Genomic DNA, 14,808 nt, shown 5'->3' with positions numbered 1-14,808 from the left:
TGGCTTCTCCCGGACCTGCCTACCCTGGGGTCCTACTCCCTGCCTGCTGCTGGAGTGACCCTGCCCGCCGTGGGGCTGCGGCTGTTGGCTGGGACAGGCCGGCAGTGCGGCTTCTCTTGCGCTGCTGGGACAGCGCTGCTGGACGAGTCTTGCCTCGTAGCAGCTGTGTCTAAGGACACTTTGATTTTGGCGGGTCCCTTTGGAGTTGTGCCGCGTTATCCACACACTGGATTATAAACCTGCAGTGCCGGAGCCTGCCGCGGAAGGGAGACCTAGGGACTGTCTCCAAATTCCGGCTTCCTCCTGGTGAGTACAACCGGCATTCGCCTTGGCTTTCCCTGAGGTCCTGGCTTGCCTCCGTTTTATCAGTGGGGTAAAGCTGTTTTGTGGCTTAGCCTTTTCCATTTTCTGAATTCTCTAAACTGTCCTCAAGTTGCCCATAAGCATCCTGGTGGAATTTGCGACCGAACGGAACCTGTAAATAAATTCAGTCAGTTTTGTACATCATTTTGGGGCGGGGTTTGGGGGAAAATAAAGATAACTGCATTTTCGTCATTCCCGCCTCGTTAATTTAAGCCCAATCAAAACAGCCTCAACTATTTTAAGGCCAGAAGAGGTGGCTTTGAGCATGTGATCTGGCCGCGGCAGAGTCCAGTGAGGTATGGCTGAGCTTTGCCTTTTAGAAAGGCAGACAGTACATTTGGAAGTCTTTCCTTGTTAGTTTTTCTAACAGATAATTCCCTTTATGGTTCAAAATCTGCTTTATTTCTAGACTCAGTTTTTGAGTTTCATCTGTTCCCTGAGCCTGCTCATGCTCTCACCTTCCCAGTTAAGCTCGGCTGTCAGATCCTTGCTTCAGTATTTATGTGCACTGTGATCAAGCTGTCTCTTTAATTTCCTTTAATAAACTTAATAGACTGAGACTTGTTTCCATGTCTTTTCAATTCCTTCCCCAGCTGGAGGAGGGGAGGTAAGTGTCTGGTTCCTGGCCTTCCTCCAGCAAGCTGTTCCCACCCACTTTCTTTCCAGAGTCATGTTTTGGTGGAAGTGCTGGGAAGGTGACTGAGATCTGTTGCTTCTCTCTGAGGTCTTGGTACTATCAAAGGAGAAGCTGCTCCTGTTGCTTTCCTTGCTAAAGAGAAATGATGAGGTGCTTTTGCACGCCCAGGTCAGCTCTTGGCTCATGGTGGTACAGCAGTATGTATTGGCGCTGACAAAGTTGCCTCAGGACCCTGCATTACTGAAAAGTCCAGTGGAAAGACTCTGCAGCTGTAAATATTTTCTTGTAGCTTGCAAAGGTGTAGTAACTCTCTTTGATGCTCAGGTGAGGTGAGAAGTGAGAGCAGTTTTCAGAAGAGTGCAACTGGCTCCTGGGAACTCATGTCAGCCCCCGGGCTGTGCCTAGCCAAGGAACAGAGCAATGTCTGTTTCCACAGAGCTGTGTCACAGAGGGGTATAGGGAAGTGTGGTGGTGGCAGAATCAGGGTTAGAAATGAGGAATCATAGAATGGTCCAGGCTAGAAGGGACCTTTAAAGGTCATCTATTCTGACCTCCCCTCAGTCAGCAGGGACACCCCCAACTAGATCAGGTTGCCCAGGGCCTCATTGAGCCTTACCTTGAATATCTCGAGAGAAGGGGACTCAGCTACCTCCCTGGGTAACCTGTTCCAGTGTTCCACCACCCTCATAATAAAGAACCTGTTTCCTAACATCCAATCTAAATCTGCTCTTCTCCAGCTTGAAGCCATTGTGCCTTGTGTCACTGCAGGAAGTTCAAGCACCTGGCTGAAACATGGCTTTCATGTTCCTGGTGAGTGTTTCCCATCTCTGATTAGAAGATGGCAATTCAGTGTGGGCAGTGTTGTGTCCTGATTGCTTTTCATTCTGCTCTGTTCATAAATTGCTGAGGGAGAGCTGCAAACTCATTGAAGTATGTTGTCAGTGAGCTGATTTGGGATGTCTATCCAGGGACTTGCTGGGATGCTGGATGAGTGCAAATATCTACTTGCAGATAGCCTCCTAAAGGCTCAGGGCTCAGTAGACTACTGCAGGCAAATGGTGAGCCTAATCATAGCTGAAGTAAAAAAGCCTATACATGAAAAATAATTCTAGGTCCTGTCAGTTTTAAGAATCTCTGATTTTGCTTGTAATAATCAATACAATATTTCTAGATTCTCTTGGTGGAGTGTAGACTTTCACAGAATGCTTTGGGTTGGAAGGGGCCATGGGCAGAGACACCTTTCTTGGTGGAGATGTTTTACTAGAAGAGGGTTTGTTGTAGGTGGTGAGATACTGGGGCAGAGAGTGCATACACAGTGCTGGAAAAAATGTAGCAAATAAAAGCTGAATAAAATAAGAACCAGACCTAGCAACTTTCCATTAAAGAGCCTCCAGCCAGAAGCCTCTTAAAGGGACGCTGGCTGGCTGTTTTATTAAGTGTGACAAAGTGATGGGAGGTGTGGGGGACCTCCGATGTTAATATGTTGGAAAGACTCTACCGCTCCTCTCGCCAGAGTGTCTCAGGGAAAGTGGAATTAATCCATGGCATATGCTCTCAGCATCTGCTGCAGTGACCTGGAGAGGCAGCGCCAGGCAGCCTGAGCCAGAGCCTGTGTTCCCTGCTCCTCTCTTGCCTGCCTGTGGCTGAGTGTGGGATGGTGTGGCCGCTCATGGCTGCTCTGGCTGGGTGTACACACAGCTGCCTGCCAGCCTGCCAGGGTGTGGTGTTGCAGCCCACAGCCAGAGTCTTTCTGCCTCTGAAGAAGGAGACATGCTTTAGATTTGGGAAGGAGAAGGAGATGTTTGGGTAGAAAAGAGGTCAGTTTGAATGGAAACTAATCCAGTTTGTCCCAAACAGCCTCAATTTCTCCCACAGCGTTCCCTGAACGAATTCTCCTCCCTTCTCCAGACATCTGATTTGTTCTGTGGTTTGCTGTGAGGCTCCAGCTCCTCAGTCTCTCTCTTCTTTCTTTCCCACTGCATCTCTACAGATGGTTTGATCCCCTCCTTGACAGAACAGAGGTTGTATTTGCCCTTAGGTGGGATTTCCTTCTCTGTCTAATAGCTTCTGGGAAAAAACTTTCCATGCTTTATTTCCCCCTGACCAACCTGCGCCATACCCAGGAGGTGTATCTAGCTAGTACAGGTGGGTGCACTGTGTTGTTTCCAGGCTGCAGCAGTTTTCGCCTGTGCTCTGTTTGTGAGCTTACTCTTGGGGAAGGGCACTCAGAGACAACCCTCCACTGGCTACTCTTTCCTCAGCTACATCCTTCCACTTTGTTTGACAGCTGACTGGGATGTGGGACTTTCCTGGCCTGGATTGCTGACATAGCCAGGAGATTCCTGAGCAGTGGGTGATTCCCAGACAGGACAGAGATGCCCCATTCTTATCCTGTGTTCTCTCAGCAAATACTCTCAGACCTCAGCAACTTTTCCTGCTTGCCCTCTGTTTCAAAATGTGGCATCCCAGCCACAGGCTGTGCTGGGACTGTGCAGTTCTGAGTGAGGGCCAAGGCAGGATCCCAGCTGTGGCCCTACAAGGGCACAACAAGGGACCCACAACTGGCTGCCCTGATGTGGTCATGTTTTTTCTAGGGGGATGACCCATACTCCTTGCAGCTGCAGCCTGTGAAGCATCCTGATTAATTCAGTCATGAATTCTGGGTTACATGGCTATCCAGAGCTCCTGGGACCATTAATTTCTCTGCCATCATCCCTAGGGAGATAAAACCTTTCCTCCTGGTGTCCTCCTACCTGAGTCTGCTCCAGCAGGCTGCTCTGCACAGACCTTGTTGGAGCCAGAGCAGCTCCAGGCCACAGGCCTTCTTATCAGGCTCCATCTCCTGTCACTTTCAGGACCACTTCATTATCCTTTTATTAGCCCTCTTCTGCTTATCATTATTAATAATCACACTGGATCAGCTGGAGTGCTGACAGCTGCCCCTTGTCTATTCTTTCTGTCTGTTTTAATCCTAGCTGCTTATCTGGGATAAACCTGATCCTTTTTCTTTTAATTAAAGAAATTTGGTCAGCCAGCCCTTCCTCCACACCAAGATAGGACTGATCACACCAGTGATACACAGGGAGCAGGAAAAGGGACAGATTACTGGGTGACAGTGTTTTCCACAGGCTGAAGATATGGGATGTCAAAGTGGAGGCTGGTAGAGCTTAAGGTACATGTGTGTAGAGCAGCACAACGCTGGGATGCTGTAAGGTGTCTGTCTTGGGGGTCTCTGTGTTTGACCCAGAATATTGGCACAGGGCTGTGTGACTGTGTCTGTGCTGCAGGTGAGAGACATCACTGCACCAGTGCAAGACAGGCAGGAGAGGTCTCCTCACCCCTCTTTGCTTTGGATGGGTGGAAACAGCAACACCAAGCTCAGAGCCTGTTACGGGTGGCACTGCTGGGGCTGCTGGGATTGCTGTAGTTCCTCCAGGGGCTAGAGGACTTTGCTTCTCAGCACTTTGTAATGTTGCCAAGGCATGCAAGTGCTGGACTTCACAGTGACACTCCTGCTTTGTGCTCCCGCAGGCATTGCTTCCTGCGGCCACAGATCTTGTTCCAGCCTCTTAATGCCTCGCCGGGCAGTTCGCTGGGGCTGAAATATTTGTGTTGTCTGGGGGAGCGGATGCGCGGAGGAAGGGCCGTGCAAATGGGCTGCAGGGAAATTGTTGTGCTAATTCACGCCTTTACGAACCCATAAACTCAAATCTGCATTCATTGCAATCTGTGAAGTGACTGGAGTGTGGGGCTGAAATGCTTAGAAAGTGTTAATCAGGGGCCCGTAACAAAGCAGAATGCTCTGAAGTGCAGCAGCAGGAGCCTGGCCCTAAGCAGCAGGAGTATTCAACCTTAGCGCTGGAAATGCGCATCCCTGGGCTGCCCAGCGGCTCATTTCAGATGCACAAGGTGCCGTGCTGACTGAATGCGTATGTGCCCTCTGCTACAGAACATGGCAACTGGCTCAGATTTGTAGGGCTGTTTCACCCCTGAGAGGCTGTGGGCCCGGGGAGGCTACAGGGCACAACTTCCTGATGCTCAGCGAGAGCGTAGCTCTGAAATCCTGTCAAGCAGAGACACGCTGGCTTCAGGCCCTCTGCTTCTCTGGCTTCTGAGCATCTCAGCTGACTGGGATGGACGTTAACCTGCAGCCCAGGTGCTGGTGAGGGAGATGCCACAATACAAAGCCATCAGATCCTTTCAAATCGTGTGCTTCTCTAACAATCACAGGCAAGAGCTGTGCATGGCCATTGCTTCCATGTGAAATATCCTACTGCTCACAGAAAAGCTCTTCATCATTACTTAATGTTGAGCAATGTGTTTGAAAGATGCAAAAATCCAGGATTCATTTACCTAAGCTGATGCACTGATAACTGGTCTAACAGCTTTAATTATCTGACCCTGCTCCTTCAGCCAAAAACTTCCACCCCTTCAGCCCCAAGTAAGGAAAATTCTCAGGATGGGTTTTGGCCCTGAAGTGATCTTAGAATCACAGAATTGCTCAATAAATGGATGCTAATAGTTCAGGCTATTGTAGCTATACTTAAGCTCACTCAAAGCTAGTCCAGACAGCAAACTCCATCTAACTCGGAGGGATGAGAAGCAGCCTGGATTTGCTCAGCCAAGTGATGTGGCTCCTCTTTCTGAGCTAGCTCTTTTAAAGCCATCTCTGGTATTGCCCTTCTATACAGAGATACTTCTACTCCCATGGCTTTCCAGCCTATGGTGCCCAAGACTTAAGACCCCGCCTGTCCCTATATGAAGGGCATTGGATGCTCTTCATTTCAAATACAGTGGCCAGAGTAGTGGGCTGACAATGCAAGTTCTCTAGGGTCCCACAGTGAGACTGTGACACAGTTAGGAACTGAATCTAGCCCCTCCAAGCACCCATCCAGTGCCACAGCCACATGACTTCACTAACTGAAATGATGCATAAGGCCAGTATGTTTGTTTGGTTTGATTTTCAACAAAAAGATGGTTTCAGGCTATGGAACTCCTTCAAGATTTTCAAAAAGACAAAGTAAAATTTCATAGTCTCTGTATGAAACATCTTCCCCAGGAACAGCACAGCGCAGTGCCCCCCTGGAAGCACCCCTGCTGTGATAGGAAACTGTAACAATTGCCTGCAAAAATGTCTTCCTACCATAAGCCTGCTCCCCTCATCCCAGAAATACCCAGAGGAAAGGGTGATGAGCTGTCAATGTGCCCAACTCTTTTCCAGTGCAATCTCTGGAAGTCTGAAACTAGCAGGGCTCTTCAGCCTGCTGATGTCTCTCCCTACAGAGTCCCCCAAATCAAGCTCTTCCACTGAGCTCGGCAGAAGAGGAGCGCAGGGTTGGTCACAGTATCACAGTGCATTAGAGGTTGGAAGGGACCTCCACAGATCATCCAGTCCAACCCCCTGCCAAAGCAGGATCACCTAGGGTAGTGAGCACAGGAATGCATCCAGGTGGGTTTTGGAAGTCTCAAGAGTAGGAGACTCCACAGCCTCTGTGGGCAGCCTGTTCCAGTGCTCCGTCACCCTCACTGTAAAGAAGTTTCTCTTCACGTGGGGGTGAAATCTCCTATGTTCAAGCTTGTACCTGTTCCTGTCTGGGAAATCTCCATGCTGAGAGCTGTAGAGGCCATTCAGAAAGGCTTTGGTAAGTCAGAGTATCACACTTCCCTAAGGTTAACCAAGCAAATGTGTGTGAGGGTTTTGTGATTTTTTTCTTCTTCTTCTTTTTAAAGTCGTGTGATAGCCAAGGGCCTTTAATGAAATTGTGGGACAGTAAGGGCTCTAGGCTCTTGTCACAGTGTACCCCAGCCCTAACACACTCAGTTCTTAATCTAGCTGGACTTGCAGCAGCACAAAGTCTGTGATGGCTTCTTGTGACATAAGACTGATGGCATAAGGTGCCTATGAGCTGCGTGGCATGCAATGGACTATGCCCAGTTTGGAGGTTAATGCTCAGTCCAGGCAAGGTCACGTTGGGGAAACAGACCTGCAGTGTGGGTCCGAGACATGCATCCTTAACTTCTCAGGTAAATGTTTGGGTTTGGGGGGTTTGTTCTGTTTTTTGCTTACATGAAGTGGACGTGTATCTGGGTCATACTGGATGCACACCTTTCCTTGGCTGCAGGTGTCTCTGTGCCACAGAGAGCATCCCCATCTCCCTCCAGCTGAGCGGGTTCTGTTCTGTTGGGCCCAGGGATCTGTTTATCTGTACAACGTGCACACTCACCAGCCATGGCTGAGGTTGGAAGTATTTATGGCAATTAAAATGTTTTGCCTGGAAGCTGTTTTGGGGCTTTTTTTGAAGTGAGGATTTTCAGACTTCAAGGTGTTAACAGCCCCTCTAAACGATTTTGTTTTTTAATTGCGGCAAATGACTGTGGAGCCATTAAACATTCACCTCTCTGCAGTTGTTTCTAAGCCCTTTCAGTCCTTCTTCTATTTATTCTGTTTAATTCAGTCAGGTAGCTTCGGGGCAGTGAAGATCAATACTTTACTTTGATAGAAAAGAGTCAGGTTTGAAACATGGAGATAAAACTGACACATTTTGTATAAATTTAATTAAAAATGCACCTTTAGTGGCTTGTTGCAAGCACAAAGCCAGCCCTCCATCTAGCTATCTCTCTGTCTCACTCTCTGTCTCTCTCTTCCCTTTCTTGTTGCTAACAGGAAGATCTCTGAATCTGCCTCACCAACAAAGTACCTCGTTTTATGATTTTTGTCTTGAAAGTTTAGCACTGAGGGAGCAGGATGGAAGGGATGTGAAATTCTAAACAGACCTTTTGCTCTCTCCCTGCTCCTACTCCTTTTGGTGGTGGGGGCTGAGGGGGGGAGTGAGGAAGGAGCCGGCTCCCTGGTGAGGGAAGGAGCGGGATGAGGCAATTTTTTGTTTTTTAAACCCAGCAGATTGGACACCCTGGGGCACTTTCCATTTGGATCTGTAGCTTTCCTCCACTCCTGCCCCCCTCTTCTTGCTTTGTTAAACTGGGAATTATTTTTCTGACTACATGTGCATCCTCAATCCCACTAGGATAGTGCTGGCCACAAGGCAGTGTCTTTATTCTCTCTTTTTCCTCCCCTGTCCCTCCCCACCTCATTTCTTCTCTCTCCCTCTTTCCTAACCCTGCTGCCAGTGGGGACATTTGTCTTGTGTTTTATAATCTGCCCCCTTCACCCCCTTCCCCTGCATGCCTCTCTCTCTTTCTCAATCCTGTTTGGCTCGGTTCATTTTTCACTTGAGTGCCTTTCCTCCCAGACTCCCCTCTGCTCTGGCCTCCCTCTGCTCAACACCAATAAAACATGCACAACACAGGTACAACAAGGTGCCAGGGCTCAGTGTGACAAACTGCTCACACACCACTCAATAACCATGGCTGTAAATTGCCCCCTCCTCACCTTCCACCAGCTCCCAGGGACAGCCCCTCAGCCAGCTCTGTGTGAAATGTGCCCCATCCCAGAGTGGGATGAGGAAAACCAGCAGGAGTTCAGACATCAGGCCCTGCTAGGGCAGAAACTTTTCCAGCACTGTCATTTAGGGTTGTTTCTTTCTCTGGTGTGGCCATGCAGCCCGAGGGGCTCCAGGGACTTGTTGGAAAATGGAGGCTGTGTAGCAAGGGGGTGCAAAAGGACTTCCTGAGCTAAACCCCACCTATTTAAGTTGTGTTTGGTGGGCAAGGGTCTCAAGAGTTATCCCATCCATTCAAGTGGAAGGAGGACAGTATCTTGCTGAGGGTTCCTCTGTTCCCAGGGGTCAGAGCTGTGCTGGCAGTTCTGGCTGGGTGCCTTTTCACAGAATCACAGAAACATTCAGGTTGGAAAAGGCCCTCAGGACCACCAAGTCCAGCTGATAACCCTACTTTACAAGGTTCACCCCTAAACCATATCCCCAAGCACCACATCCAAACCACCTTTAAACACACCCAGGGTTGGTGACTCAGCCACCTCCCAGGCAGCACATTCCGATGCCTGACCACTCTTGCTGGGAATTTTTTTCCTAATGTCCAGTCTAAATCTACCCAATCACAGCTTGAGGCCATTCTCTCTTGTTCTATCACTAATTACCTGTGAGAAGAGACCAGCACCAGCCTCTCTGTAATGTCCTTTCAGGTAGTTGCAGAGAGCAATGAGGTCTCCCCTCAGCCTCCTCTTTTCTAAGCTAAACAGCCCCAGCTCCCTCAGTCGCTCCTCACAAGATTCATTCTCCAGGCCCTTCACCAGCTTGGTTGCCCTCCTTCGTTTCACCTCTGGGAGCTGTGGCTTCCATGAGCAGTGCTCCTTGTGTCTGTACTAATCCATCCTGAAGCACATCAGCCACCTACCCTTGCTGCTGAGCTGCAGCATAGCTTTCCCTGGGATAGAGCATCTCTGCCTGCTGTGTGGGCTTGGCCTTGCCAAGGCTGACCCAGTGGCATGCTTGCACTGCACGTGTCCCTGCTGTCCTCACCAGGGCTGGGTGCTGTGCACTTGGGTTTGAGCAAACACTCAAGAGGGAGAAATCAGCCACTGCCTGAGAAAAATAAACCACATCTTAATGGACAGGCAAGGGGGAAAAGAGCAATCTGGTTAGCAACATACATTGTGAACAACACCCCTCACCAGCCAGCAGCACCTGCAGTCAGCTTCCTCCCTGGCCTGGGGAAAGTCCATTGAGAGCAGTGGCATTAAAGAGCACAAGGAAACTGGTTGGTACTTGGAGACATGGTTTTAGTGTTGACCATTCAGTGCTGGGTGGAGGGTTGTGCTGGATCATCTTTGAGGTCTCTTCCAACCCACTGTATTCTGTGATTCCATGATGGATGGTGTGGGAAAAGGCAGTGAACAGGGACAGAGCAGGTGTCATTGGTGGAGGCTGGACAGAAAGGAAGGAAAGAGCCTGGAAGATGAGAGTAAGCTTGAGGCTCATGCACAAGCAAAACGGACAAGGCTGAAGGACAAAGAGGCACAGCCACATGTACTGAAGAAGCAGTGGCAAAAACTGTCCTGGATGACGAGGCAAAAGAGAGGCAGTGTCTGCCTTGCTGGCCGTGTGCCTGGGTGACCGTGGGAGGGTGTGTGGCTGTCGGTGGGCCAGCGTGAGGGCAGTGCCCCAGCCAAAGGCAGGGCAGGGGCTCTTGGGTACAGCTGCACGTTGCTGCACAGGAATGTACCCTCTCATTCCATTGTGTTTGACTTTAGCTGTCAAAGCTGCAGTCCTTGTGAATTTTGCTTGAGAACCAGAAGATGCTGTGTGGGGGGAGCTGCTGGTTTTGTGGCAAGATGCCAAGCTGGGTCCCTGCCCCACAGATTTCAGGTGTTGATCCCTCTTGCCTTAGGCAATTGCCAACTCCAACAGATGTGTGTCCCCTGTTACCGATTTCATTTGGCTCTGGGACTCCTCATCACTTCTCCCTGTGTTAATTTGTGTAGAATTTTCTACCCTCCTATGTAGTGGAGGCTGCATCTCAGCTGGAATTGCAGAGACTGTACTTGTGAGTTGTGCTTGAGCTTGCCAGTGCAAAAGCAGAGCACCATCTTTGCACCAACTACCACAGCATCACCCTGCAGCCCAGCCTGTACCTGTGTCTCGGGCTGCTTGGCTTTGCCAGCAGTAAAAGCAGAGAATTTCCTAAGACACGATGGGGTTAACTCTGTCGGTCCGTTTGCATAATACCGGCTGGAACATCAGTTAAAGTCCTTCTGAGTGATTCGTGGAGGTGAGTGCTGAGGGCTGGTTTCTCGGGGACTGTGCGGCGAAGGAGGGCTGTGCCGTGCAGTGCACTTCTGCAGACAGACAACTCCTGCGTCTGCTGCCTTTAATCACGGCAAATGAAAGTTTCCAAACATGCAGAAGATGCCAGGCTTTTGTGTTCTGCCACCGGAGCCGCCTCTGCGCCACGTCAGTGCCGGTAATTGCAGACAGGAGCCGCTTTGTGTTGAAATGGCATCGGTAATTGAAACGGAATTCAGAATCAGGACCCTCCAGGCACCGCTCGGTGAAAGAAGAAATAAAGATCGTTTGGGTCACATCTTTTGTAATTTGTGTTTAATAATCATACCAGGAGGTACATACAAAGGGAGAGGAGACATGAGACGCAGCTCCCTCCCCCTGCTCCTGCGCCCTGCCTCGCAGCCTTCCCGTGGAGACTGGGACCGTGGCGGGGACCCTGCACCCCGCTCGGCCGGGCTCGGGTGGTGGGAGGACTGCTGGCTCGGGCTGCTTGTGAGGCCCAGCCAGGGCTGCGTGGTAGCAGCCAGGACAGAACAACAGTATGTCCGTATTGAACTGGATGCTCTAGTGCATGGATTCATAGAGTGGTTTGGGCAGGAAGGGACCTTGAAGAACCCTGCCGTGGGTTGGATGTCCCTTTGGACTAACCCAGGCTGTAGCCTGCTGATCTTGTACTCCTGAAAGCATACTTCTGCTGTGCTTGCCAGGGAGGCTGGGTTGAAAGCCTCAGAGAGGCTACAGCAGGTTAGAGCTGAAGATCTCTTTCAACCTCCAACTGTCCAGGGACATTTAGCTGATCTTAGAGTATCCAAAGCATGCACTCACCAGTCTCTGCTCCGAAGACTGCGTCAGCCAATACAAGGCTGCTTTGTTCCTTTAACTCAAACCTCTGATCCCAAAGGAGCTAAGCCTGTCACATACCTCCCTTATGATCTCAAGGATGGGCAAGACCTATGACACAGCATCTAGTGTATGTGAAACAAGAAGGTCTGGTTCTTTGCTCATATAGTCTACTGCCCTGCGATTTCCCCATGTTTTGCACGTTGAGCTTTGCAATAGTACAAAAATAACCAAAATTTCTTTTTCAGTAAAAAAAAATCCAAACCAAACACTACCACTTTTATTTCTTATGCCAAACCCAACCACACTGAACACACACACCCCTAAAGAATGGCAGTATCCATTCACATATTCCACTTTGGTCTGTCTAAAACCTAGTGACATCCTGGGAGCTACTCTGATTTCAGAGGAGGTGGACATGGATGCCAGCAGGACCAGTCCATTCCATCCTTGAAAAGGGAGTATATTTACCCCAGACTTAAAGTATTTGGGGAACAAACTAAGCCTTGGTTACTATCCTTGATGTCCTGTTAATCTTAGTGGAGAGGAGTGTGTGTTACTGCCAAGGTGTCTTTCACACGGGGTACTTTTTCTGTACCATTAGGCTTGACTCGGGGACAAGTTTCCTTGTCACCTGTGGTCAGGATACAAAGGAAACATTCCCAATGGCCAGTGAAGCTCCCCTGTGCTCTGTGTTGATGCTGTAACCTCCTGTTTTCCCTTGCATACATGCTCTGCATTTCTTAAGCTGCTCCTGGCAGCTCACCATTTCACAGTTCTAGCCTATGGCCAGGAAAGAGCATCATCTGTCAGCTACATCTGGAGCTGCCATCCTGACTTCTCCCAGGGTGCCCAAGGGTCCTTAGCAGAGGGCCAGAGCTGCAGTTGTGACAGGAGAAATTGAGGTTGCAGTAAGGTACCTTAGCTCCTTCTAGTCTTAATTGCTATTACAAGGAAGATCCTTGTTACATTTTAAGAGCCAATATCCTGATTTTTCCTTAGCCTAGAGATGACAGTGATATGTGACTTGGCATGCTCCTGCTCCAATGTTATCAGTAAATACCCAGAAGTAAATACAGAGATGCCCAAAGTCAGGGAGAGCATCTGAAAGAGGTAAAGAAAAGGAGTTTCTCAGCTTTGTAGAGGGTGTCCAAGCCTTGTACAGTTACATATAGACACACAACCTTTCCTTTCTGCCTGAAAACCAAGTACGCTCTAGCCTTTGGGTGCAGCAGAAGAGCTGCTGAGGAAGTCCGTAATTGGCTGAAGAGGTCTGTAAGAGGCACTGTAGATGCTTTATCCTTTTCTCCCCAAGCCTTCCTCTCACTTCATGCATGGCAAAGACTGATCAGGCATCATCACATTAAATCTATTCCTTGCCAGCACTTCAGGAAATGGCTGTGTCATGGTCTGTGTCCTGCAAAGATGCCCAAGTGAGCTGGTCTGCTGCATCTGAGTGGCTTTCTGGTTGGCTATGTATGTCCCACAGTGGTTATTAGCCCTGGTGGGGTGTTATGGCTGTGCTCATCTCCTCTCTTTTTTTTGTTCAGTTCCAAATCCATCCTCAAATCCTCAGCTCCAGTCTCAGCATCTCCAGTCTCTTCCTCCATGGACACCTAGAGATCTTGGGTGGAAGGTCACATATTAGGTGATGAGGAAAAGAGAGAGCTCTTGAAGAAAAAACTGAAATGAGCTCTCATGGCCTTGTCATGCTTTAAGTAACTCTCTTGGGGAGTTTCTGTGGTCCTGCTCTTTCACAGCATCACAGAACATTAGAGGTGGGAAGGGACCTCCAGAGATCACCTAGTCCAACCCCCGTGCCACAGCAGGATCACCTAGTTTGGCCCTCTCACAGCTGTGTCTCCTTTATGTTGTGCTATTAGAGCCTCGTTTACATGCTGCAGAAGATGTCATTAGGAGGAGAAGGCCATAAAACTATCAGTAACATCCTCCCCTCATCTGTAGCTGTCTCTCACACACCCCTTCCACCACCACCCACCCTCACAGAGGGATTTTATTCACACTTCCCACACGCTCGTCTGGGACCCCACACCCACACCTCCGTCCGTTCACACAGATGCTGTGTGCTTTTATTTTCTCTGGGCCCTGGCCTTCCCTCCCTCCTCCCATCTGTTTGCTGAATAATTCCTGGCTAAGTAACTTTCTCTGTGCAGCCCCCGGGTCGGGGCATGGGGACTTGCCCCCTCCTCCCCCCTGGCTGTCCAGGGGGCTTATGAACATGTGTTTCTGGGAGGCAGACACCAGCTGGCTGGGAGACATTTGCATAGTCAGCTAAAAGCTCCTGAGCTGAGCTGGGGACGTCTGGAGGAGCCCATGGCAGGACAGAGGGAAGAGGGAAGCGCTGGTCAGCTCGAGGTCAGCTGGAACAGATTTCCAAAGGAATGGACAGATGGTGAAAGGGGGAGCATGCAAAAGCTTCTACATCAAATAAATAAATCACTGGATGCAGTAGGGGAATAAGTGACCAAGGAGCCTATGGGCATAGCAGTCACCGTGCTGCTTCCTGCAGAGCCCATGGGGTAGATGGATGGGCTGAACATGAGCGCTCCCTGCTCTCAGTGCCAGGGAGTGGAGCGGGGTAGACCATGGACCAGGGAAGAGTCAGGAAGAGGCGTGGGGTCCCATCGCTGTGGAGCAGCAGCAGGGAGCTAGAGGCTCCCCTCAGCCTCCTTCAGTGAGCCAGAGGGGTTCTGCTTCCAGACCTCCACCCAGGTTCCAGTGGGACCTTGCTGTGGCTGCCAGGACAGAGCCACAGTTTTCCTAGCCACACTGCTTCCAAGGCATCAGCCAGCTCAGTGGGTTTGGGAGTGGGGTTTAGGCAGCATTGAGCACAGGGCACCCTCATGGTATTAACACTATCTCCCCACTGTCCCTCCCAGCTTTTTCTCCTACTTCTTCCTCTGATCCAGCTAATTTCATTGAACTGAAAATAGTAAAGGAGCCTGCCCAGTTTTGCTCCTACAATAACATCTTTGCCATTCTAAAGTAACAGCAAAACATTATATTTATGAGCCCTGTGCTACCTTTGAGCTCTCTGCTGATCACTGTTCCCAGCTGCCTGCCTGGTTTCATGTTCTCTCCTGTCTGCACAGCTCACTGCTCTGGATAGAAAATATACTTTTATTGGTTGATCCTGCAGCACCTTTTGGAGTATGGGGGAGAAAAAGCTCTCCCTTAGCACAGGAATGGCCCAGGCAGGGCGATCTGATTTGCCTCCCCAGTGCTCAGGGTGGCCACAATTGGGGA

General features: G+C 49.8%; 1 protein-coding gene across 6 annotated transcripts in view; it reads left to right on the top strand.

The window, feature by feature from the left end:
* The first annotated feature begins 1,790 nt into the window (after positions 1-1,790).
* Positions 1,791-14,808, top strand: part of GPATCH2L (G-patch domain containing 2 like) — a 74,837-nt gene continuing 61,819 nt past the window's right edge. For all 6 annotated transcript variants that reach the window (XM_054162012.1, XM_054162011.1, XM_009909360.2 and 3 more), the window contains exon 1: positions 1,791-1,810. In XM_054162012.1, the coding sequence (XP_054017987.1) occupies positions 1,793-1,810 (18 nt within the window). In that variant the 5' untranslated portion in view covers positions 1,791-1,792. The remainder of the gene's footprint in view (positions 1,811-14,808) is intronic.

This window comes from Dryobates pubescens, chromosome 5 (genome assembly GCF_014839835.1).
Source record: "Dryobates pubescens isolate bDryPub1 chromosome 5, bDryPub1.pri, whole genome shotgun sequence".
NCBI classification, from domain to species: Eukaryota; Metazoa; Chordata; class Aves; order Piciformes; family Picidae; genus Dryobates; species Dryobates pubescens.
The sequence above is the reverse complement of the archived record's forward strand: the minus strand, read 5'-3'. Positions and strand labels throughout refer to the sequence as shown.